The sequence below is a fragment of the Schistocerca americana genome, chromosome 7 (assembly GCF_021461395.2).
Source record: "Schistocerca americana isolate TAMUIC-IGC-003095 chromosome 7, iqSchAmer2.1, whole genome shotgun sequence".
Taxonomy (NCBI): Eukaryota; Metazoa; Arthropoda; class Insecta; order Orthoptera; family Acrididae; genus Schistocerca; species Schistocerca americana.
The window spans coordinates 389,870,680-389,897,281 of NC_060125.1; the positions used below are offsets into that span (position 1 = coordinate 389,870,680).

At 36.6% G+C, this 26,602-nt stretch overlaps 1 protein-coding gene across 1 annotated transcript in view; it reads right to left on the reverse strand.

The window, feature by feature from the left end:
- LOC124622221 (protein mesh) overlaps positions 1-26,602 on the reverse strand; it is a 264,311-nt gene that overhangs the window by 104,966 nt on the left and 132,743 nt on the right. The window contains exons 10-11 of the mRNA XM_047147873.1: positions 17,925-18,206; positions 12,552-12,684 (exon numbers count right to left, since the gene is read on the reverse strand). Coding sequence (XP_047003829.1) covers positions 12,552-12,684; positions 17,925-18,206 — 415 coding nt within the window. The remainder of the gene's footprint in view (positions 1-12,551; positions 12,685-17,924; positions 18,207-26,602) is intronic.

The following is a 26,602-nucleotide window of genomic DNA, read 5'->3' on the forward strand; positions in this document are numbered from 1 at the left end:
TTCATACATTCCATATTTCAAATAGTTGCAAGTTGTGTGAAAAATGAATGATATCTCACAAAAACTGATGAAGCTATTTCCAAATACTGTATTGGAAATAGTACAATAAAAGGAAATAGCTATAAACAGATAAGCATTGAATGAACTTATCGATAGTGAGTAGAAACAATTTCTTGGGTCTGTAATCATTTTGAACTGATAAACGATGTGCTGAGCAGCAAACAGAGTATATGTATGACTACTGGTGTGGAGGGGGATGCTAGTAATAGTGATAAAGAGACTGTCTATTTATTCATTCATGGTGTTCTGTAGGTCCCATCAAGAACAATAATCTTGAAGGATTTGAAATGATTGAGGATGTACATTAACGGAAGACAAGGGAATCTATTTATTGCTGTTCATGATTATGCCATTTCAGTTTAATCAATTAAAAAGAAAGCTGATGCTTTGAAAAATGTTACTGACTCCTCAGAGTAACACTCTTCAAGATGGCGTCACGTGCAGAAGTGTGTATAAATAGTTCCATGGTAAACGGCTACATATCGAGTATAAATTGTATAAAGTGCAATAACTACATCACGAAAGGTATCAGGTTATGTGCAGTGTCGCAAAAATGGATTCATGCAAAGTGTTTTGCGGGAACGGAAGAATGGGACGCGAAATGTGACTGTGGCATGGAATGCTGCGATCTACTAACGGTAGCTTTGTCGAGATACGATAACTGGATAGAAGAAAGTGTTACTGCATCACTTCAGCAAGACCTTGTGCTTGCAAATCGTTATGTAAATAAGTTAGAGGAACTGATAAAGCAACGGAATTATGACAGTTTAAAAAACGAGTGTAATGAAAACATAACGGCAATTTTCGTTTCAAACAAAACTTCTGCTAGTAGTAAACGAAATCTTTCTGATGGTATGAAATCGTCAGTAAATAGAGTGCAAAGAAAAATGAGTAATAAAGACACGACAGGATGAAATGTGAACTCAAAAAATAAGACAAGTGAAAGTGAATCTAGATCATCCGTGTGTTCTAACGAGAGAAATGTTTCTTCAAAGTGTACTATAAAAACGACGGAACGAGGGCACCTGGAGAACAACAAATATCAAGTCTGTGTATTAGGTGATGGTCATGCAAAGGGTGTGGCACAAATAATAAATGATTGGCAGTCCCAATTCAGAGTAACAGCCATTGTCAAACCTGGTGCTCCCCTTAATGAAACAGTAAATAATTGTGAAAACTTAGTTAAGACTGGAACATGCTGTGTGCTAATAGGTGGAGCAAATGAAATATACAAAAATGAAAGCCAACTAGCGACAAGGGCACTTCAGACAACTCTAAAATAGCTGTCAGATCTAAATTTAAAGGTTCTCGTTGTAAGTGTGCCACATAGACATGATCTAATCGAGGACTCATGTGTAAACAAAGAAATAAAGTCAACAAATAATAAATTCAGGAAGATCTGCTGTGCTTTTAAGTGTGCAACTTTTGTGGATGCAAACAGCTCAGTGAGAAATCATTTCACGAGGCATGGACAGCACAGGAACTATTATGGAAAAAAGATGATGGGTGAAAAGATACTAGAAGAAATAAGCCGTATAACAGTAGAAAAGTTCCCTAAAATCCCACTCTAAATGAGGGCAGAAGCAGAAGAAATGAATACCTCAACAAGAGCAACATTTGCTGAAGCACTAAAAACATCAACATCTGCTATAGTAAATATTAAAATGTCATCAGCTGCCACAGCTAGTATAAACAACCAATCAGCATCATCCACTTCAAGTAGGAAAAGCAACAGAAACAAGAAACCCATGGTACAACAGGATTTTTGGTATCCAGCCATAATGAAAACTCAAAGATAACAGTGTTAAATGAAAGGAGAAATACCATCGGTGCTCACTCCCCTGTTCTAAAGATTATGACTCTAAATGTGCAGTGCCTCAAGAACAGATATTGTGAACTTGAAACAGCAGTAAGTAACACCCAACCTGATGTCTTGTGTATTACTGGTAATTGGTGTAAGGACCAAGAAATAAGTAGTATTCATATTAATCCATTTAAACTGGCAAATCATTATAGTAGGAAAATTGCAAAAGGTGGTGGAGTTGGTATTTACATTAGACAAGAGTTAGAATTTAAAAACAGATGTGAAGCAGAGAACTTAAGTATTGAAAAGTTTTTTGAAGCAGGTGCTGTCCAGCTATATGGCCTGATGAAAAAAGTCATAGTCATAACAGTGTATAGGTCACCATGTGGAAACACAGAAGTCTTTTTTGATAAATTAGAATTGTTGCTAAATACTATTTACAAAAAAGAAACTGTTATTATTCTTTGTGGTGATTTCAATATTAATCTTCTAGTTGAAAGTCAACAAAAAAGGAAATTTTTGGACATATTAGAGAGTTTCAACATGTCACCACACATAAACAATTCAACTAGAATAACAAACACCTCCAATACCCTCATAGATAACATTTTCTCAAATATGTCAGCAACTGACATAGAGGTAACAAACATAGATTTAGGATTGTCTGACCACAATGCTCTCACAATTGAAATCCCTTTAAGGTCAAAGGAAGATAAAGGTGTAAATAATATTTACAAAAGAAACTTCTTTGTGGACAGCTGTCATCAGTTCATAAGTATCTTAGAACATGAAAATTGGTTAGATGTTATGAAACAGTCAAGTACAGATGAGGCATATAGTGTATTTGCATTGATTTATATGATGAACTTTGATATGCATTTTCCAAAGAAACTGACCAGAATCAAGTCTACTGGACACATAAAGTCAAGTTCTTGGATGACTCTTGGCATTAAGAAACCATGTGAAAACATGAAAAAACTGAATTCAGAGTTGAGGGAGTGTACAGATACTGATTTTATAGAATATGTAAAGAGGTATAGGAAAATATACTGCAGAGTAATTGCAAATGCAAAGTTATTAAGTAATAATATGGAAATAAAACAGTCCAGAAATAAAACTAAAATAGCATGGGAAATTGTGAGAAAAGAAACCGGGGCACCTATCAAAGACAAGGAAATTATTCTAAAAGATGAGGAGAATAAAATGGTAGATAAATATGCCATGCCTAATTATATAAATAATTACTTTTTAAATGTACCCCAGACATTAAGCAGGAATTTTAGGGAGCAGATTAAGATGGAAGCACCCAAGGCAGCCAGCAGTATGATGGCAGTTCCAACAAACAAAAAGGAAGTTTTAAAAGTGATTAAAAGTCTCAAGTCCAAGATGTCAGCTGGAGTAGATGAGGTGCCAATAATATTAGTAAAGAAAACAGCTAATCAGATAGCGAAACCATTGGCACACATAGCAAACTTGTCAATGGCTGAGGGCGTGTTTCCACAAAAACTGAAAATTTCTAAAGTCATTCCCCTGTTGAAAAAGGGTGATAAACTTAAAATAGAAAACTACAGACCTGTCTCACTCCTCCCAACTTTCTCTAAAGTTTTAGAGATACTAATGAAATATAGAGTCACACATTATCTTAATATGCACAATCTGATAAACAGTAATCAGCATGGATTTCAAGCTGGGAGAAGCACCGAAACAGCTGTACTAGAATACACATAAGAAATAATCACTAACTTGGAAGAGGGAAAAAGTGTAGTTGCGATAAATCTAGATTTGTCAAAAGCCTTTGACACTGTTGAACACAGCATACTTTTGAAAAAGCTTGAAGCTATAGGTATCAGAGGACCGGTAAAAAAGTGGTTTGAGTCTTATCTAAAAAAGAGGATGCAGGTGGTTGAAATTACAGCACTAAATATTAATCAAAAATTAAACTAAGATCAGATCCAAGGGAGGTCACAGTAGGAGTACCCCAAGGAAGTGTATTAGGCCCCTTGCTGTTCCTCATTTACATTAATGATATTCAGGTGTCAGAGAGAAAAGCTAGAATCATGTTATTTGCTGGTGATACTAGTTTAATAGTTAGTGATATGAAGCAGTCATTGCACAGTACTGTGGACCATGTCCCACAAGATATACAAAAATGATTTAGTGCTAACAAGCTAACACTGAATGCGAAAAAAAAAAACTAATTATGTGCAATATGGAAAAATAAGTGAACAGGATGACCTAAATCCCACCATGGATGGCAAACAACTTGAAAGAGTACAGTGTGCAAAATTCCTGGGTATGCACATTGATGAGAAGATTAATCGGAAGGACCATGTGGTGAGCTTAGCACTAAAACTAAATTCAGCATGTTTTGTGCTTAGAATAATTTCAAGAGTTTGTAGTAATGACTGTGATTAGTATATTTTGGCTATTTCAGTCCATTGCATCCTATGGGATAGTATTCTGGGGAAAAACAAATTGTCGCCTAAATAAGATTTTCAAATCACAAAAACGTGCTATTCGGATAATGACCCACAGCCCACCTCAAACACATTGTAGGCCCCTTTTTAAAGCATTGAAAATTTTAACAATTCCATCATTATACATTCTGAAATGCCTGTTGGTGGTCAAAAGAAATCAGGACAAAATGAAAACCAATACAGACTTCCATAATTACATTACACAGCAATGTAAAGATCTCCACATACAAGCTGTAACAAGGACCCGAAGCCAGAAACATGTATGTAATCAAGGCATCAAACTTTTTAATGCACTACCAAAACATATCAAAGAGCTGGAAAATGAGGATAAATTTAAAACTGTTATCAAGAACACACGCTTGACATATGTTATTACAGCATAAGTGAATATCTCTGTGCAACCGTATAACAATATATGTTTAAGTTAATGTGACAAATGAAATTACATCAGTGCATAAGAAATTATCTTATAAAAACACTTATTAGTTATATATTGTATTAAACATAAGATAGATTAATATGAATTCAGCACAGATACAAATTTTGTAAAGATATTATATAGTTGTTAAAATGTACCCTGACAAATCCTATATCACAAATGTGATCATTGGGATGATAATAAATAAATAAATATACTGTAAAGAGTGTTTCATAATTCCTATTACAGGCTTTGATATGTTGCAGAAGGAACTTAGTAGATAAAGTTTTGATAAGGAACCCATGTCCAGAATATGTACCATTTAGATATAAAATAAATTTGAAAGTTGAATCACTTTCAAATCTCCCACTTCACGGTATGCACACAAACTGAAAAGAGGACATAGTCATCAGTCCCTGTTGTAATTATAACATCACATAGAATTTGCATCTGACAACAACAGTGGTTCTGAGCAACTGCTATGTTCACATCTAGGAGGGCTGACTGAGGTGTTTCATGAACACGCCATGCTCTCAGCTTTGAAGAGGAGGTCCTTTGCCACACAGAAGAAAAACCAACAAAAATAACTTGAAATATTGCCCATGAGGTGCACTGCAATAGAGCTCAATGGTCAGAGCTCACAGTCTCCATTGTGCATGTATCATGAAGTGGGAGGATTGTAAGTGAGCTGATCTTCAAACATATTTTCCATCCAAGTGGTGCATATATAGATATGTGTTCCTTATCAAAACTAAGTCTCTGTTTTGTAATCTTAATACCCTTTGTGTGTGTAAATTTGCAGCATTTCTCCAAGCCAGGATGCCATATGAGAGGTGTGAATGGACTAGTCCATAGCACATTGTTTGCAGAGTGTGTCTGTTTACTGACTTTGACATGTTTCTCAGCAAAAATATGCTTGAACCTAATTTGCTGCACATGCTGATTCTTCCATGTCATAAACCTAGCCACTGTTACACCTATAAATTTATAGCTGTCTGTCTCCTTTAGTTCTAGGTCTCCAAGCCTGACTGTGATGTCGTCCAAAGTGTGTTTTTTGCTTGCATGTATCTGAATATATGTTGTTTTGTTTCCATTTATAAAGAGATTGTTTTCCCTGAAATAATTGTTTCCACTTTTCATATTTAGTGAAGCCTTCTCTTGCAGGTAATTTGTTGTACAACTGGTAACAACAAATAAAGTGTCATCTTCATACATGACTACACTATCACATACTGATTTGGTCATATCATTAACATACAAAATGAAAAGTAGTGGACCAAGGACGGATTCTTGAGGAACTCCAAATTCCACAATTTCAAAATTTGAAAAGATGTTTGTAATATTATTTTTCACTTTTTGCTTTATTTATACACTCTGTTTCCTATTTTCCAAAAACGATTTAATGATGTCTACTGCTTTCCCCTTATACTATAGCTATGAAGCTTTTCTAATAGGATGTCAGGATGTACACAATCAGATGCTTTAGATAGGTCCAGGAATATACCATAGACCTTCTGTTCATCAAGTGCTTAAGTTACAAGTGTTATGAATTCAGCTATTGCTGTTTTGGTAGATTGCTGTTTCTGAATCCATTTTGTTCATCGTTGAGAATATTGCATGTTTGTATAAAATATAATATTCTGTCTTTTATTATGGTTTCTGTTATTGTAGAGAATACAGATGTAATTATTATAGATCTGTAATTTCCTGGGTCTTTTGTGCAGCCTCCTGTATGTTAAGGGATTACTTTACTCTTTTTTGGGCACATTGGAAATATTCCTTTTTCTGTAGATAAGTTTATCAGACAGGTCAATGGCTTTATTACCCATTGTAAGCAGCATTTAATTAGTTTAGTGTGATATAACATACAGTCTCTCAGTGTTTTTTGTTTTTAGATTATGTATTATTTTTACATAAAAATTTTGTCTCATATGGAATGTTTATTGTGCTTATTTTGTAAGTATTATTTTGAGTTATTAATTAACTTCAATATAATGTTTATTTATATGCTACCGATAGGTTAATATTTACTTGATTATATTGGCATTTTTCAAAGATAACAGTTGTCTCCATCTTTAAATACAGAGTACTGTTAACAGTACATTAATACTTGCTACAAAACTTTTAATCTAGAAATTCTGAAAATTTGTAGATCAAATGGCTCATGACATATGTTTTTAATTTTCTTTCAAACTGGTTGGGATTCCCAAATTCCTGCCACAAGTTGCAATATAGTCACAGCAGAAATCTACATTGCTTAGGAATGGTTTTTTATGTCTATTCCAGTTCTTTGTATTGGATGGGAACTTGTAGAACACTTTTGCATTAGACTCCATAAATCCACTCTGAACCCTAGACAAAGATGTGCAGTTTACATAAACACTATTTTTATGTCTTTCTCTGTGACTGTGTAGCTCACAGTTCAGTTGAAACTGACTTTCATGAGTATTACCTCCAACAAAGGCATTAAGGGACAAATGTATAAGGAAGTGGTATAAGAATTACAAGATCCTCAAAAACTCTTCATTAAAATAGTTTCTTTTAAAAAGCATCACTGCATGCACGAAAGTTCTTACTCATGTGAGTGTTTATAGACAGTACTTCCTCAGCCTATGAATCTCTTCTTTCCCCTCTTGGCCTTAGCTTCAACCTGGCTTCAACCTGTCAGCATATAGTTCATTAAGAGTTCATTTAAAACACAATGGCTTAGTTCACCGCTATTTCTGATATCTTCCTTGCAATTAGTCTTTTTCATTCAAAGTTTGAAAACTGGTTAAAAAGTTTCAAAAGTTAAAAAAAAATAGATTTGAAATTAAGATTCACAGCCCCATCAATAGTGATCGACCTAAAAATAGTCATGTAATATACATTTTGATATGTATAAATGATGATGGCATCATTTTGGGTAAAATATTAGAGAAGTAAAATAGTTCTCCATTTGGATCTCTGAGTGGGAACTACTAAGGAAGATGTTATTATTAGGAGAAAAAAGGTGGCATTATATGGATCAGAGCGTGGAAATTCAGATCCCTTAATCGGGTAGATATGTTAGAAAATTTAAAAAGGGAAATGAATAGGTTAAAGTTAGATATAGTGGGAATTAGTGAAGTTTGGTAGCAGGAGGAATAGGACGTCTGGCCTAGTGAATGCAGGGTTATAAATACAAATTCAATTAGGGGTAATGTATGAGTAGGTTTAATAAAAAATAAGAAAATAGGAATGCAGATAAGCCACTACGAACAGCCTAGTGAACGCATTGCTGTAGCCAAGATAGAAATGAAGCCCATAGTAGTACATGTTTATATGACAACTAGCTCTGCAGATGAGAAGGAGATTGAGGAAATATATGATGAAATAAAAGGAATTATTCAGCTAGTCAAGGGAGATGAAAATTTAATAGTCATGGGGGGACAGTAATTTGATAGTAGGAAAAGGAAGAGAAAGAAAGATAGTAGGTGAACGTGGACTGGGGGAAAGGAGAAAAAGAGGAACCTACCTGGTAGAATTTTGCACAGAGCATAATTTAAACATAGCTAACACTTGGTTTAAGAGTCATGAAAGAAGGCTGTATCTGTGGAATTGACCTGGAGACACTGGAAGATTTGAGACTGATTACGTAATGGTAAGACAGAGATTTTATAACTGGGTTTAGAATTACAATAATGCTGGAAGCTGAAGAAATGACTTAAAATTTGTGCCACAGCTAGGACTCAAACCCTGACCATAACACCACTGCATCACTATGGCCAACTGTGCTGACCACTAAAAATGAACTACTCAAGTTGAATGCCCCCCCCCCCCCCCTCCTCCCAAACACAAACATCTGCAGCTTCTTTTCCCCCTAAATTGTTAGCATTGTATTGCTGTAAATTGGTGTAAAGGTCAGCATTTCTACCTAGTAAGCAGGAAGACCCAGAATTATCGTAGATAAAGATGAGACTTAAATGTCTCAGAGAAAATTTAATTATAAAATCTTTACAGGGTTTGGATTAAAAGACATTTCCAGGGGCAGATGTGGACTCTGACCACAATGTACTGGTTATGAAATGCAGATCAAAATTGAAGAAACTGCAAAAAGGCAGGAATTTATGGAGACTGGACCTGGATAAGCTGAAAGAACCAGAGATTTCAGAGAGTTCTAGAGGGAGCCTTATGGAATGATTGACAAGAACAGGGGAAAGCAATACAGTAGAAGAATAATGGGTAGCTTTGAGAGATGAAATACTGAAGGGAGCAGAAGATCAAGTAGGTAAAAAGATGAGGGCTAGTAGAAATCCTTGGATAACACAAGAGATATTGAATTGAACTGACGAAAGGGGAAAGTATAAAAATGCAATAAATGAGGAAGGCAAAAGGGAATACAAACATCTAAGAAATGAGAGCAACAGGAAGTGCAAAATGGCTATGCAGGAATGGCTACAGGACAAATGTAAGGGGTTACATAGATGCTGCCTACAGGAAAATTAAACAGACCTCCAGAGAAAAGAGAACCATCTGTATGAATATCAAGAGTTCAGATGGAAAACCAGTTCTAAGCAAGGAAATGAAAGCAGGAGGGTGGAAAAGTATTAGAGGATCTATATAGGGGAGATGTACTTGCGGGCAGTATTATGGAAATGGAAGAGAACTTAGATGAAATGAGGATGGAGATATGAATATGAAAAATTTACAAAGCACTGAAAGACGTTAAGTCAAAACAAAGCCCCAGGAGCAGACAACATTCCATTAGAGCTACTGTTAGCCTTGGAATGACAGAACTCTACCATCTGGTGAGCAAGACATACAAGACAGGTGAAATACCCTCAGAATTCAAGAAGAATAGAATTAATTCCAAAGAAAGCAGGTGCTGATAGGTGTGAAAATTACTAAACTATCATATATCTAAAAACAAAGATGATGTGACTTACCAAACGAAAGCGCTGGCAGGTCGATAGACACACAAACATACACACAAAATTCAAGCTTTTGCAACCAACGGTTGCTTCGTCAGGAAAGAGGGAAGGAGAGGGAAAGACGAAAGGATGTGGGTTTTAAGGGAGAGGGTAAGGAGTCATTCCAATCCTGGGAGCGGAAAGACTTACCTTAGGGGGAAAAAAGGACAGGTATACACTCGCACACACACACATATCCATCCACACATATACAGACACATGCAGACATATTCAAAGGCCTTAATATGGGAGCGTAATCTGGCTAGGGCGAAGACATGTTTGTGGAGGGAATGTAAATAAAACTTAATGGGGTATTTGTGGGGGTGTTGTGAGGGTGACATGGTATTAGAAGGTGGAAAGTGTAACATGAGGCTGAAATGAAAATGAAAATAAAAATATATGGGGAGAGATAAAGGTGAACTAGAAAGTAACTGGAGATCTGGTGTGAAAAAAGGGCGAAAAAGTGTTGGTTAAAGCTGGGCTACGTTGATCCTGTCGTGAACTTGGGTTGGTAGACAACGATGTGCATAAATGTTAGGTGGTTGTGTTGCTGCCAAAACACGTTAAAGGGTGGAGAAATTCAGGAAAATTTCGAAAAAACTGCATGTAAATGTATTAAAAGGAGTGGTTTTGTGGTGGCAGATTATGAAAATGAGGCTAACAATTGTCTGACGAAGAAATAATGACGTTAAAACCTGTGGGAAGCAGCTAAAAATTATCAGTGATGTGTGAAAAACTGAAATGGAAATAAAGCGAAAGTTGTTGGAACTAGCCGAAATGGTTGTTTAATAGGTGAAAGGAACTGTTTGTGAACTAGAAACGGTGGATTTTATAGTAGCGGTAGTGTTGAAAGCGGAAAAAAATTTTTTTGGTTATGGTTTGGAAGTGGGTTACGTATTATTGAGTATATACAGGCGGGATAAAATTGTATAGTAGGTATAGTATATGTATAGTAGATATAGTATATGTGTGGATGGATATGTGTGTGTGTGCGAGTGTATACCCATCCTTTTTTCCCCCTAAGGTAAGTCTTTCCGCTCCCGGGATTGGAATGACTCCTTACCCTCTCCCTTAAAACCCACATCCTTTCGTCTTTCCCTCTCCTTCCCTCTTTCCTGACGAAGCAACCATTGGTTGCGAAAGCTTGAATTTTGTGTGTATGTTTGTGTTTGTTTGTGTGTCTATTGACCTGCCAGCGCTTTTGTTTGGTAAGTCACATCATCTTTGTTTTTAGATATATTTTTCCCACGTGGAATGTTTCCCTCTATTACTAAACTATCAGTTTGATAAGTCATGGCTGCAATTACTAACACGAATCCTTCACAGAAGAATGGAAAAACTGGCAGAAGTCGACCTCAGGAAAGATCAGTTTGGATTCCAGAGAAATGTAGGAATACATGAGGCAATACTGACCCTATGATTTATCTTAGAAGATGGATTAAGGAAAGGCAAATCTACATTTATAGCATTTGTAGACTTAGAAAAGCTTTCAACAATGTTGACTGGAATACTCTCCATCTAATTCTAAAGGTGGCAGGGGTAAAATACAGAGAGTGAAAGGCTATTTACAACTTGTAAGAAAAAATTGGAATAGGAATTAAAGTCCAGGGAGAAGAAATAAAAATTTCGAAATTTGCCGATGACATTGCAATTCTTTCGGAGACAGCAAAGGACTTGGGAGAGTAGATGAGTGGAATAGACAGTGTCTTGAAAGGAAGATATAAGATGACATCAACTGAAGCAAAATGAGGACACTGGAATGTAGTCAGATTAAATCATGTGATGTTGAGGGAATTAGATTGGGAAATGCGACACTTAAAGTAGTAGATGAGTTTTGCTTTGTGGGCAATAAAATAACTGATGATGCAAAAGTAAGGATGATATAAAATAAAGACTAGCAACTGCAAGAAAAGCAATTCTGGAGAAGAGAAATTTGTTAACATAGAGTATAGATTTAAGTGTCGGAAAGTCCTTTCTGAAAGTATTTGCATGGAGTGTACCCATGTATGGAAGTGAAATGTGGACGATAAACAGTTTACACAAGAAGATAATAGAAACTTTTGAAATGTGATGCTACAGAACAATGCTGATGGTTAGTTGGGTAGATTACATAACTAATGAGGAGGTATTGATTAGATCTGGGAGAAGAGAAATTTGTTTACAACCTGACTAGAAGAAGGGATCAGTTGGCAGGACTCATTCTCAGGCATCAATGGATCAGCAATTTAGAACTGAAGGGAAGTGTGCAGGGGTAAAAATCATAAAGGAAGCTCAATAAATGAATACAGTTAGCAGACTCAGAAGGATGTAGGTTTCAGTAGTTACTTGGAGATGAAGAGGCTTGCACAGGATCAAGCAGGATAGAGAGCTGCATCAAACCAGTCTTTGGACTGCAGATGACCACAACAACAAAGTGTGTTTCTTTGTAAATATGTCCCTTGAGTGCTAATTTAATTGTTCCTGCCTCAATAAATAATAAGCAGCTATTTATTTTGTGTCCTACACAATGTTAATATTCAGTGAAGACTTTCATACTGTGCAAAATACTGTTTGATATTTAATTATATGCTGTAAGTTTATCACCCATGTATTTGCTGTTCTGTTGTGAAAATGTCTCCATGGATAAATGAAGGTAAAGTGAAGAAGCAAGCCCTCTAGATGTAATCATTAAAGGAAAACTTGCATCATTTCCATATCTTTATACTTACTGTCATTAATTTTTTAAGTACATCTAAATTTTCTAAGCCATATAAAATGTTTCAGGTATAACAGCTACTGAAAAACTATTTCATGATACTACAACAAATTATTGATTCATTAGTGAGTCACAGACAATCAATTTTGGAAACAGTGTGGCATACCTTATTAGGTTCATTCCATGGGAGCTGCCCGAAGTTATGTGATCGATGTGGACGGCTGCCCCACTGCTGGTCATACGTCATCATCAGATATCCCTTCTTATCATAGCAGCATTGTTGCTCTGATCCTCCCAGACTGTACAAAAGAAGTGCAAATTAGTGATATACTTACATTATTCTCTATCGGAAATATCTGCACTGACAATTTCGCAGCAAAAAATGTGGCAGTTGAGATCAATCATAATTGTCACATTCAATTAATCAGTTATAAAGTGGATAAGATGCAATACTCTCTGTTGAGATGAAACAATGTATTACAGGTACTCATAGTTGTAATGAAAGTAAAATAAAATTAATTAATATACAAAGATAAATGAAAACAGGAATTCATACCTGGATCTATACCTATTGTGAGTGTTTACATTACACATTCAGGTCATCCAAGCACATTTATAGAACAGATTCAAATTTTAAAGCATAAGTTATGTTCTTCTATGAAGTCCTTAACACCAGTGTTGCTATTTCCAGATATCCCTTGGGAGAAACTCTGGTTGTCATGTACAGAATTAATTTTTGGCAAATACAGAAGATTTTAGTCTGGTCTTGAAGGCATGCCTGGATAGCCTAAATGGGTAAAGTGCCTAATAATAAAAGGTTCAGGTATGTGGTTCAAGATAAGGAGGTTCCCAACTTTAACAGGAAGAATAATTAGTGGTGACCCTAGGATTATAGAACAAGCAATTAACATGTGTATATCATTTCCATAAAGTGTGGAACATGAAAGGTAATTTGGACATGAAGTGGGAAAAGTTCTGTGATGTCAGAATGTTGAATTTTACAGAACAAATCATTCACATACATAAAAAATGATTAAGTCTTGATGCTTTGTTTTTGGTATGATTTGTTATAATAAAATGTTAGGGAATGATATACTGGTGGTTAACATGGTACCACACGTAAAGTGTTGAACACATGATGGAAACGTAAACCTCTTCAGCCAATATCTTTGTGTATACTCACTATTGACGTACCAATGAGAACTGAGATAAACTTGGGAACATATGAAGGCAACAAGTAAGAAGTACCTATTTTGTTGACATTGCAGGCATATGCATACATAATGTATTTTGAAACTTGGTTCCTTTCAATTTGGAGATCTTCCATTCAGTTCTCACACAGACAGGAGCTCCTCACAAATGTCTTTATCTCTGCTTGATTGTTCAAATATGTTATCAATGAGATTTTGTCTAAAAGGAAACATGGAGTATTTTTAATGTCCTCTTTGCAGTATGTTCAGTCCCTTTGAATCTATTGACACCTCAGCAATGTTTTTTGAGATTATCTCCACACAATTTTGAGAACTGTTACTGAAGTTAATGCACCTATTTCGTACCTGTACATTTTCATAGAAAATTCTATATGGCTGACACACTAGATACCAACAACTGCCACTACAGAGTACAGCAGTCTCAGATCACATTGGCAATAATGTCTTGCATTATTGTTTCTTAGCACTGATCAATCACCCTACCAAATAAATCGACATTTCAGTCCAATCTCTGTTACCTTTCATGTCTCGTGTAAAGATGCCTTAAGGCTGTGAGATAAAATATTATACAGCAGTCTTAAATTGTCATATGGATCAACTGGAATTTATGCTTTATGCTCTTAAAGAGAGGTAAAGGATATTATTTCCTGCAATGTCCATATGTTGTACACTACAGAGAGTTGAGAACAGAAAGAAAGTGCACTAATACATATTCAGAGGATGATAACAAGGTGCTAGGTCAATTTTCTGTTTGCATTTGAAAAGAAAAGACAAGTGTGTAAACACGTAGCCTAGATTCATACATATATGAGAATATTTGTGAAAATGTCTCTAAGTTCTAGGTAAATTGGGACAAAATGAAAACAAAATATGCAGCTGAAGAACACAATCAAGATAATTGGAAGACACAGAATTAAGGACACAAAATTAAGGAGTCCCTTGCCCTTCTTTACATTTCATATGCACTGATGACTCCCGTTGAAAAACATGCAGAAAACATCTGCTGCTGTTTATTTCAGTTATTGCCATGGGGAGAAGTATCTGTGATGGCAATAATGAAATGTTAACTCAAGACATTATGTGAAAGCAGTGGTCAATTATGTACTTATAACTAGACTCTAAGAAGACTTTCAGGGGCATAGCTGATAGGAATATCTGATCTGAGGTTCAGTCTTGGGTTCCTTATTGTTCTCAATATATGTTAACGGCTTGCCACTAAGTATTCATGAAGATGCAAAGCTAGTTCTTATTGCTGATAGTAATCACACGCAACAAGCAAGAATCAGCTGAGGAAATTGTAAATAATGTCTTTCAGAAAATTATTCAGTTGTTCTCTTCAAATAGACTCTCACTACATATTGAGAAAACATAGTTTATACAATTCTATACAATAAATGGCATAACATCACTGATAAATATAGACTATGAATAGATGTCTGTTGCCAAGGCAGAATACTCCAAATTTCTGGGTGTGTGCATTCATGAGAAATTGAATTGGAAGAAACACATTGATGATCTGCTGAAACAGTTAGGTTCAGCTAGTTATGCTATTAGGGTTATTGCAAATTTTGATGCTAAACATATCAGTAAATTAGCCTACTATGCCTATTTTCATTCACTGCTTTCATATGGCATCGTATTTTGGGGCAATTCGTCATTAAGAGAGAAAGTATTCATTGCACAAAAGCATGTAGTCAGAATAATAGCTGGAGCCCACCCAAGATCACCTTGCAGACATTTATTCAAGGAACTCAGAATATTCACAGTACCTTCGGAATACATACATTCACTTATGAAATTTGTCATTAATAACCCATCCCAATTCAAAAATAACAGTGAAATGCATCGCTACAACACTAAAAGAAAGGATTATTATTGTTATTATTATTATTATAGCCTGGATTAAATCTCACTTTGGCACAGAAAGGGGTGAATTATACTGCCACAAAAATCTTTGGCCATTTTCCAAATAGTATTAAAAGTCTTACAGATAGCCAACCAACATTTAAAAGCAAATTAAAAGAATTTCTGAATGATAACTCCTACTCAATAGATGAATTCTTAGATATAAAGTAGTAAAAAATAAATAAAAAAAAGTGACACGTTCCACATCATTATGAGATGTCATATTCATGACCTATGGAACAAGAATTAATGTATGTATGATAGACAGTGAATGCCATCAACTGGTATTGACATCTTTCCAGTTGCTACAGAGTTAAGGTAGCAAAAACACTGAGTTCTTACTGGATTTCAGGTCTGCCTACTACACAAACAGCTGCTTTCTTAAATGGCCAAACACATTTCAGCATCTTTGTGCCATGATCAATGGGTACTTTTATTCAGTTCTGTAAAATATAAAAATGTTTTAAGTAATGATTATTCAAACGAAATTGGGCATAAAAATAGTTTTGTTCAGTTTTTGGTATTACTTTGTTTTTTTTTTCTACACTGTTGAGTTCTGTACAACTATGTGTGGGAAGTTCTGGCTGAGAATTTCTGATTTTGTACTGTTGAGTTCTGTACAACTATCTTTACATTACTAATGTGTGGAAAGTTCTGACTGAGAATTATGAATTATTTAGGAATGAAGGATATGTCTCGCTGAGAGGCAGAAGCACTGCGTCATCGTTATGTCAACTGAACACAATTTAGGGAGACAGGTGTGCATGTGAATGAGTGTCATGTGTTTGAGAGCATATTTCTCCTACAATCTTGAAAAAGGAAGCTCATTGTGAAAGCTAGCAAAGCTCTGTACCTTCTGTTTGTGTACCTATCAATGACACAGCACTTCTGTCTTTCATTGAGCTGTCTCCTTTATTCCTAAATCATTCGTAATTCTAAGTAATTTGTAATTCTCTTTACATTACTGCATATTAGTAGCTTTTCTTCGACTACTAAAAGAAGTTACTGTGTGTTTGGTTGGTGAGTTAGTAAATCACTTTATCTATAAACACAATTTTGTTGTGCAAAAATGATTTGTGCATATATTTTGAGATTGCTTACAATTAGTTTCAAATGGATATTTTGAAACTAACTGTAGGCAATGAAAAAATACAGTCTTGAAATATTTCCATAAACTAAATTAAATTTATGGATAAACTGATTTGTTACCTAGCCTACCAAACTCACAGCAACATCATTTAATTGCAGATGGCAAGCCACCAATATACAGTAACATAAAAAGAGCACTATAGATTGCACACCTTAACTTGGCTGCTCTGTGATCAGTGAAAGCCGGCTGACTTCATGTTGCTACAGAATGTTTACACTAACTGCAAACCTTAGCTACGTAACAGTGCTGTGCACCACAGCAATAAGTAGCCATTGTGAATTTAGTGTTGATTCGTGTGAGGTATTTTTCATAGTGACTGATAATATTATTTACAAAATTGAGTGAAGAGGCTGTACCTGGTCCTTCTAGTGACTCACCATCAACTTTTGTGTCATTACTGCTATGCATTAACACATAACATGTTTGATGTTTGGATAATGGGTGGACCTGAAATCCAGTTATTTTTATGTGCAAACACAACTAAAGCTTCAAAATGAAATGATAAATAAAACTCTGTATTAGGTGGGTCATCTCAGTGTCTCACTTCTGCCTTCATAGACAAAAACACACTAAAGATAAAGTTGTCTGCCAACTACCTTCACCCGCAACCGGAAACCAGTCAATGCCTGTTGATGTCATTTGATTTAGTCCCATCAGCCACTTTGCTTTGAGTCTTTTGACAACATGTTGTTAGTATACTGACACAATAGTTAACAAACTTTTAAATCGAATGGATGAGTGTGTGGAGAATACAGATAACATTATTACAACAATTGTATTGTGGGTACTTGATTCTGTACTAAAATAATCTGGAAGTTATCTGTAACTGCTCAAAGCTTTCATTCACAACTGAACTAGATGATTTGTTAAGCTGCAGTGAATTGTTGAGTATGCAGCATTACACTGAGATGTGTTTTATATGAAGAAGTAATTATACTTTTTATTGATATCTGATTGAAACTACTTTGTTCCATTTCTATACAATGTCCACTCAGCTAAAGCTAGGCCATGTCCATCAAAACTGGTTGCTTTAAAAAAAAATGCATAAACTCTTAGGCTGTTAGTATACTCTGTCATGATTAGTATTTATTTCTAGTGATTTACATTATCAGAATCACTTTGTTTCATTTGAAGTGTATCTACAAATATTTTTCCAGTATAAATAAATGATATGTGACCATATAAAGTGGCACATTGTCTGAAAATCTTGATTCATTAATCAAAGTCACTGATCACTTATCTTCTCTATTACATAGAAATATTTTACACAGACCTTGGAATTCCTGATCGAAGACAGTGTACTGCACCCTCATGGTAGAAACACTTATGATTGGCATCCTTATCACAGTCGTAGTCTGGCATGAAGCGGCCCTTATCAACAAGAGCATGCTCCAGATCACAAGGACATTGTGGGATGTCATTTGCAAAGCTCTTCAAGTAGCGATCGTTCATTAACCAATTATCACACATATTTGCAGGCCAGTCTGTACCATACTGTCTTTCCCATTGTGGACCAAAGTACCACCCAAGAGGAATAGGACGACTCCATATGACACTGAAACAATTAGCCATCAGACAATGACTACACTACAAAAAATGACAAATGCATATACAGTGGAACAAAATCTACATAATTCAATTCATATTGGCCAGTTTATGCATCAGTTTATCTGTTATTCAGTGACAATTCTTATTTGTGTAGAAGCCATCACAGTTAACGTGGAATATGTAATGTGACCTACAGTGTTGAATAAATATGGGCTCACATTACATATTAACCAAAAATTTGAAATTTCAAACAAAGGACATTTTAAATATATATATATATATATATATATATATATATATATATATATATATATATATATATATATATATATATATATATATATATATATATATATATATATACAGACACAAGCAGACATATTGTGTCTGTATGTGTGGATGGATATGTGCGTGTGTGCGAGTGTATACCTGTCCTTTTTTCCCCCTAAGGTAAGTCTTTCTGCTCCCGGGATTGGAATGACTCCTTACCCTCTCCCTTAAAACCCACTTCCTTTCGTCTTCCCCTCTCCTTCCCTCTTTCCTGATGAGGCAACAGTTTGTTGCGAAAGCTTGAATTTTGTGTGTATGTTTGTGTTTGTTTGGGTGTCTATTGACCTGCCAGCGCTTTCGTTCGGTAAGTCACCTCATCTTTGTTTTTATATATAATTTTTCCCACGTGAAATGTTTCCTTCTATTACACAGATGATGTGACTTACCGAACGAAAGTGCTGGCAGGTCGATAGACACACAAACAAACACAAACATACACATGAAATTCAAGCTTTCGCGACAAACTGTTGCCTCATCAGAAAAGAGGGAAGGAGAGGGAAAGACGAAAGGATGTGGGTTTTAAGGGAGAGGGTAAGGAGTCATTCCAATCCCGAGAGCGGAAAGACTTACCTTAGGGGAAAAAAAGGGGTATACACTCGCACACACACACACATCCATCCCCACATCCTTTCGTCTTTCCCTCTCCTTCCCTCTTTCCTGATGAAGCAACCATTTGTTGCAAAAGCTTGAATTTTGTGTGTATGTTTGTGTGTCTATCGACCTGCCAGCGCTTTTGTTTGGTAAGTCTCATCATCTTTGTTTTTAGATATATTTTTCCCACGTGGAATGTTTCCCTCTATTATATATATACATATAAAACAAAGATGATGTAACTTACCAAACGAAAGCATTGGCATGTTGATAGACACACAAACAAACACAAACACACACACAAAATTCAAGCTTTTGCAACCAACGATTGCACTCCAAATCCCAAGCCACTTTCCTTGACGTTGACCTCCATCTGTCCAATGGCCAGCTTCGCACATCCGTACACATCAAACCCACTAACAAGCAACAGTACCTCCATTATGACAGCTGCCACCCATTTCACATCAAACGGTCCCTTCCCTACAGCCTAGGTCTTCGTGGCAAACGAATCTGCTCAAGTCCGGAATCCCTGAACCATTACACCAACAACCTGAAAACAGCTTTCCCATCCTGCAACTACCCTCCCGACCTGGTACAGAAGCAAATTACCAGAGCCACTTCCTCATCCCCTCAAACCCAGAACCTCTCACAGAAGAACCCCAAAAGTGCCCCACTTGTGACAGGATACTTTCCGGGACTGGATCAGACTCTGAATGTGGCTCTCCAGCAGGGATACGACTTTCTCAAATCCTGCTGTGAAATGAGATCCATCCTTCATGAAATCCTCCCCACTCCACCAAGAGTGTCTTTCCGCCATCCACCTAACCTTGGCAACCTCTTGGTTCATCCATATGAAATCTCCAAACCACCTTCCCTACCCTCTGGCTCCTACCCTTGTAACCACCCCCGGAGTAAAATCTGTCCCATGCACCCTCCCACCACCACCTACTACAGTCCTGTAACCTGGAAGGTGTACACGATCAAAGGCAGAGCCACGTGTGAAAGCACCCACGTGATTTACCAACTGACCTGCCTACGCTGTGAAGCTTTCTATGTGGGAATGACCAGCAACAAACTGTCCATTTGCATGAATGGACACAGGCAGACAGTGTTTGTTGGTAATGAGGATCACCCTGTGCCTAAACATGCCTTGGTGCACGGCCAGCACATCTTGGCACAGTGTTACACTGTCCGAGTTATCTGGATACTTCCCACTAACACCAACCTGTCAGAACTCCGGAGATGGGAACTTGCCCTTCAGTATATCCTCTCTTCCCGTTACCCACCAGGCCTCAACCTCCGCTAATTTCAAGTTGTCGCCGCTCATACCTCACCTGTCATTCAACAACATCTTTGTCTCTGTACTTCCACCTCGACTGACATCTCTGCCCAAACTCTTTGCCTTTACAAATGTCTGCTTGTGTCTGTATATGTGCGGATGGATATGTGTGTGTGTGCAAGTGTATACCTGTCCTTTTTTACCCCTAACGTAAGTCTTTCCGCTCCCGGGAATGGAATGACTCCTTACCCTCTCCATTAAAAACCATATCCTTTCGTCCTTCCCTCTCCTTCCCTCTTTCCTGATGAAGCAACCATTGGTTGTGAAAGCTTGAATTTTGTGTGTGTGTTTGTGTGTCTATCAACATGCCAATGCTTTCGTTTGGTAAGTTACATAATCTTTATTTTTAGATATATTTTTCCCACGTGGAATGTTTCCCTCATATAAAATTTCTAAAAATAAAACACTCACTGTAGCCCAGTGAATAAAGATTAAAAATAGGGGGGGAAACTGTAGTTGTAACTTTTGTGACAATTCTAGGAGGGAATGTCATGACCAACATACTAAAAATCCTAACTGATGGGGTATGAGTGTTGGGATTGGGGGAGAGGGTGTTTAAAAGTCACTTTTTTATGTTTTTCTTGATTACTTCGAAAACAAGTGTTTCTAATGAAAATGTTTTGCAGCACAAAATCAAACTAAATTAAGTTTCCTGCAAAAAAGGCCCTATTCATTTTTTCTCTAGAAGTAATTGTTAAAGCCTTGCATGGGATGGAAAAATTGCAGATTATTAAAAATACTATTTTAATGGTGTAAAATTTAGTTTTACTTTTAGATAAAGTGGGTTAAAGACAAATATTAAATTTTTGTACATCTAAGAGTACAGCAAACCTGTATTAAGGGAAAAATTGAGTTCTAGGGGTGTAACAGGGTGAAGTGAGGATTATGCGGGGTAGAAGTGAGAGGGAAGGTAGGCCATCAGATTGTGTTCATGCAGTTCCGAGGGTTGCAAATTGAAAATTGAACAGGTGATTCACCACTCTATCTATCCCAGTACATCACAAGAATCAGCTCCAGGATGTTTCACAAAGTTATACCTCTACAGTGCTCCTCATGCAGCTCTGGCAACAGAGTGTGTTTATTTTTCAAAAGATGCATTAACACTACATGGAATGAAGAAATGAGTTACTAGTAACACTAATACAAGAAACACATATGGACAGATGTGTGTACATCTCTGCACAGTGTTCTACTCTGTTGGAGGAGAAATTGTTTCTTAGCCAGCATGCATGGCAGCGGTAGTGTTCTTCCTGAAAAGACAACTTTCCCTACTATGAGTATTGCTTGATTTTCAGTCTATTTGCTGTCCAGTCCTCTTGTGTGAGTAGACAAAATAACTTCACTGAAAGCATGTTTATATAGTAGGGCTATATACAGCTTATTAAGTGAGTAATTATTTGCTGTTGTTAAGAGAGCTACTATGTGAGAAAGCTCAACAGCTGGAAGTGTAATTAGCCTACTGACTGAAGACACTCCCCCCCCCCCCCCCTCCCAAGCATAGCTCACTGACAACATGTACTTGACAATGACTTCATTGTCTCCACTGTCACTGTTTGGAATAGTTTTCATAGCATAATAGGTATAAAATGCATCACCCCAGTCTTACATCTTTCAACATCTGAAGAGAACCAGTGGCTTAAATTGCATTCCTCCACAACAGAAGCAGATCACCTAGGTGTTACAGAAATTCAGATATTTTAATATTTCATCAGTTACATGTGGTATGGAAACACCGTGTTGCTAGGGCCTCCCGTCGGGTAGACCGTTCGCCTGGTGCAAGTCTTTTGAGTTGACGCCACTTCGGCAATTTGCGTGTCAATGGGGATGAAATAATGATGAGAAGGACAACACAACACCCAGACCCTGAGTGCAGAAAATCTCCGACCCAGCCGGGAATGAAGTTCGAGCCGGTAGGTATGACATTCTGTCGCGTTGACCACACAGCTACCAGGGGCGGACGTTATATGTGGTGACTTCAATATTAATGTTGTATATGATGGTGCAAGAAAAAGGATATTGGTAGAAATCCTAAATTCATATTATCTGAAGCAGACTGTGTTTTTTACTGAATAGAGTGCAGGGGAACAGTAGCACAGCCATAGACAATATTTTTATTCATTCTTCATTACTAGATGGGCATTCTGTCAGTAAAAGGGTGAATGGCCTTTCAGACTTTCAGACCATGATGCACAAATTTTAACACTAAAAGGCGTTTGTGCTAAAACAAATGCCACATATAATTACAAACTATGTAGGAAAGTTAAGCCAATGGCAATAGAGAGTTTTTTAAACCTAGTCAAGGAACAAGAGTGGTAGCATGTTTATAGTGCCAAAAACATATATGACAAATATAATGCTTTCCTTAACACATTTCTCATGCACTTTGAGAGTTGTTTTCCATTAGAACATTCTAAACGGGGTACTACCAGTAAAAGGCAACCTAGGTGGCTGACTACTGGATAAGGATATCATGTAGAACAAAGAGGTAATTATATCAAAATATCAGAAGTGGTCACAATCAAGCTACAGTAGCCCATTAAAAGTAGTAATGTAAGGTGCTTAAAAATGTTATTAGGAAGGCAAGGAGTATGTGGTATGCAAACAGAATAGCTAATTCACAGGATAAAATTAAAACCATATGGTCAGTTGTGAAGGAAGTGTCTGATCAGCAGCATAAGGTTGATGATATAAAGTCAGTTCATAGTAAAAATATTTCTGTTACTGATAAATCAGATATATGTACAGCATTTAACAATCATTTTCTGAGCATTGCTGGTGAATTTAAAAATATGGTTTCTACAGGGCATCATATAACTCTTTGGCAATTGCCTTTTGGAGATTGATGTCTGAAATACTCCTCTGTGATACATACAAGGGTGAGATTGAGTCAATAATTAAATCACTGAAGACTGAGGACTCTCATGGATATGATGGAGTGCCTAGCAGAATGTTAAAGTACTGTGCTGCACATGTTAGCCCTGTATTTAGCCATATTTGTTATTTTTCCTTTAGGAATGATTAAAGTACTCAGTAGTAAAACCACTTTAGAAAATGGGAGAAAAGGATAATGTAGATAATTTAGACTTATCTGTATGCCATAATTGTTTGCTAAAGTTATTGAAAAGCTTGTGTATGTAAGGATAATTGATCATTTTATGTCACACAATTTGCTATCAAATGTACAGCTCAGCTTTAGAAGCCATTTAACAACTGAAAATCTCTTATCTCTGTGAGGTACTGGATGGGTTAAACAAAAGGTTTTGAACACTAGGCACAAGAATCACACCTCCAACTTTTTGCAGCAAAATAAATAATTTCCCTGACAATTTACTATCCAGATTAACAGTAGAACAACTTATACAAATGTGTTAAGTTGATATTGATACAACTCTCTTGGTACCTCTAATTTCCACAGTTTCTTTCATATGCATTTCTCTTCAAATCCAGATTGGTCAGAGTGGAAAACAAACTCCTTACTATGTGATGGGATAAGTTTGTTTATCTCAGTTACAAATTTTCAGGCTGACTCACAATTTGCTACGCATCATCAAGCTGATGCTATGTTTGAAATTTTATTATCTTGTGTCTTCCAATTCTGTAGCACCGTTTGCGGTTATGCAACCACCAACTACTTCCCTTGAAATCACTGTGATCTATGCTGTATACAATTTCACGTGCATAAAATGGCAGGTCAGGATCAAGCCCATCCTGTAAACTGTATCACCAGTTTTTTTTAACAAGTACACTTTGTCCTCCCTTGACTATCAGAGTTTTTTGTATGTACTATATGATCATATTATTCAAAATTTGTTTGTAATTTTTTTTTTTTTTTTTATTATACTGTTGATGCTCTACCATTTCCATAATTATGTTTAGTTCCCACTCCTTGGATAATGATTGTTAATTACTATAGTCCTTGGAGGCAGGATTTGTGGCTCTCTCTCTAACAAGGATGATGAACTACATAGCTCAACACCTGTTTCAATATCACTTTCACTTGTTAAGCACATATTGTTGTCAATGTACTCTCCATGTACGATGTCCACCCAGTGAAGCATACATGACACCACACATTCCATTGAATCATCTTGTAGAAATGCTAATATTTCATCTGACACTTCTTTCTCACTCTGCAAAATATCTTGGGTTCCTTACTGATGAAATGTTAATTATGGCAACTGTTACTGTAGATGTAATGAAATGTTTACTTTACTTACTGTTGCCATTGCTCTGCTTTGTATCAACATCACTAGTGCTACTGTAAATTACTTGTTGACTAAGCAGTTCAACTACACTCTGTAGCCTCATGCTGCTGTCACCACTGGATACCTCCAGTTCCACCCCTGTTGCCAGCAGACAATATGTGGGGCATCAAATACCGTAAACATCATTGGCCTTCTGTGACCTCGCTCTCAAGGGGATCCTTGTAAAAATTAATTTTCCCTCTACCAGTACAGAACAGCGTGCAGAGATTTATAAGGAATCCATCCATATCTGTTACTTATGTCAGCATGATTAGTAATTCATACTTGACCTTCCACATAGAGTTAATGCCTTTTGTGGGAAATATACACCCCTGGACATATCTGCACACTGTGTCACCACAATTTCGTAAGAAGTGCTGTAGAGGTTGGTATACCTTTGTGAAACACACTGTAGCTGCTTCTTGTGACATAGTGGGATAGGCAGAATGGATCATCACTAGCTCAGTCTTCAGTTTGTGCACCTATGAAGGAGGGAAATACATGAACACAGTTCGATGACCTACTTTCTCTCTTGCTTCTACCCCACACGTATCAGCCTTATCCTGTTACATTCCCTATTCCCTAAACACAATGTACCCTTAATATGGTTCTGCTGTACTTAGATGTTGTACAAACATTTACTACTTGTTTTTAAAACACTTCAGTTAAAGCTAAACAGTAATTTTATGTTGTTAAAACAACATTTTTAATAATCTGCCATTTTTCCATCTCCTGCAAGACTGAAACTGTTAGTCCTAGAGAGAAAATGAATAGGGCTTTTTCTGTACAAAATTTAATGTAGTTTAGTTTTGTACTGCAAAGTGTTTCCACTAGGAACAGGGGTTTCTGAATCCTTCAAGAAAAACATATAAAAGTGACCTCTAAATGCCTGCTACCCCAATGCTCAAACCCCATCAGTTAAGATTTTTAGTATGTTGTTTATGACACTCCCTCCTAGGATGGTGCAAAGCTTTCTGACTACACGGTTTCTCTGCCTAATTTTCTTTCATTGACTGGACTATTAAGTTTGGCAGAAGGAAAATGAAAAGAATAACACCAAATCTCCAGATTTATTAACATTTCAGTTACTTTCTTATCTGACACAATGCAGTAAAGTTTTCTTTATATATTTTTTTCAAATTTCTGTTCTATCTTGCTCCTTGATCCTGAAACTGACTAAAATGTCTGAAAAGCTAGAGGTGTTACTTCTGTTTTATAGCTCCCTGCCTGAAAACATTCTCCAGTGATCTGGTAATTAGTAAGCAGACTTTTCTCTTTTGTTTCATATAGTCTTGTACTTAAATTTTTACTTCTGATTTTGAAATTATATCTGCTTAAAACATACTAGCAAGTAAATAGTACCCTCTACCATGCACTTCACAGTGATTTGCAGAGTATAGATGCAGCTAAGTTACATATTACAAGCAATAATAGCATCAATCTTATGAGCAATAGACTAAAGGCAAAAGGATTATGGGAGACAATAGACATTAAACATACCAATGAAATTGGAAAATGTGACTGTGTATTGTCACAGATTTTTCCCTGGTGGGAGGACTGGAACAGAATGCACTCAGCATTTTGATGCCAACTGAGGAGCTACTTGAGCGAAAGGAAGAGGCTCAAGGTATGGGAAGCCAAAAACTGCTGGAAGATAGGTCTGCTGATCCCACATCCCTCTTTCTTTTCTTTTCTCTTTTGGGTCATCAGTCTTCTGACTGGTTTGATGCAATCCGCCATGAATTCCTCTCCTGTGCCAACCTCTTCATTTCAGAGTAGCACTTGCAACCTACATCTTCAATTATTTGCTGGATGTATTCCCATCTCTGTCTTCCAGTACAGTTTTTGCCCTCTACAGCTCCCTCTAGCACCATGGAAGTCATTCCCTGATGTCTTAAA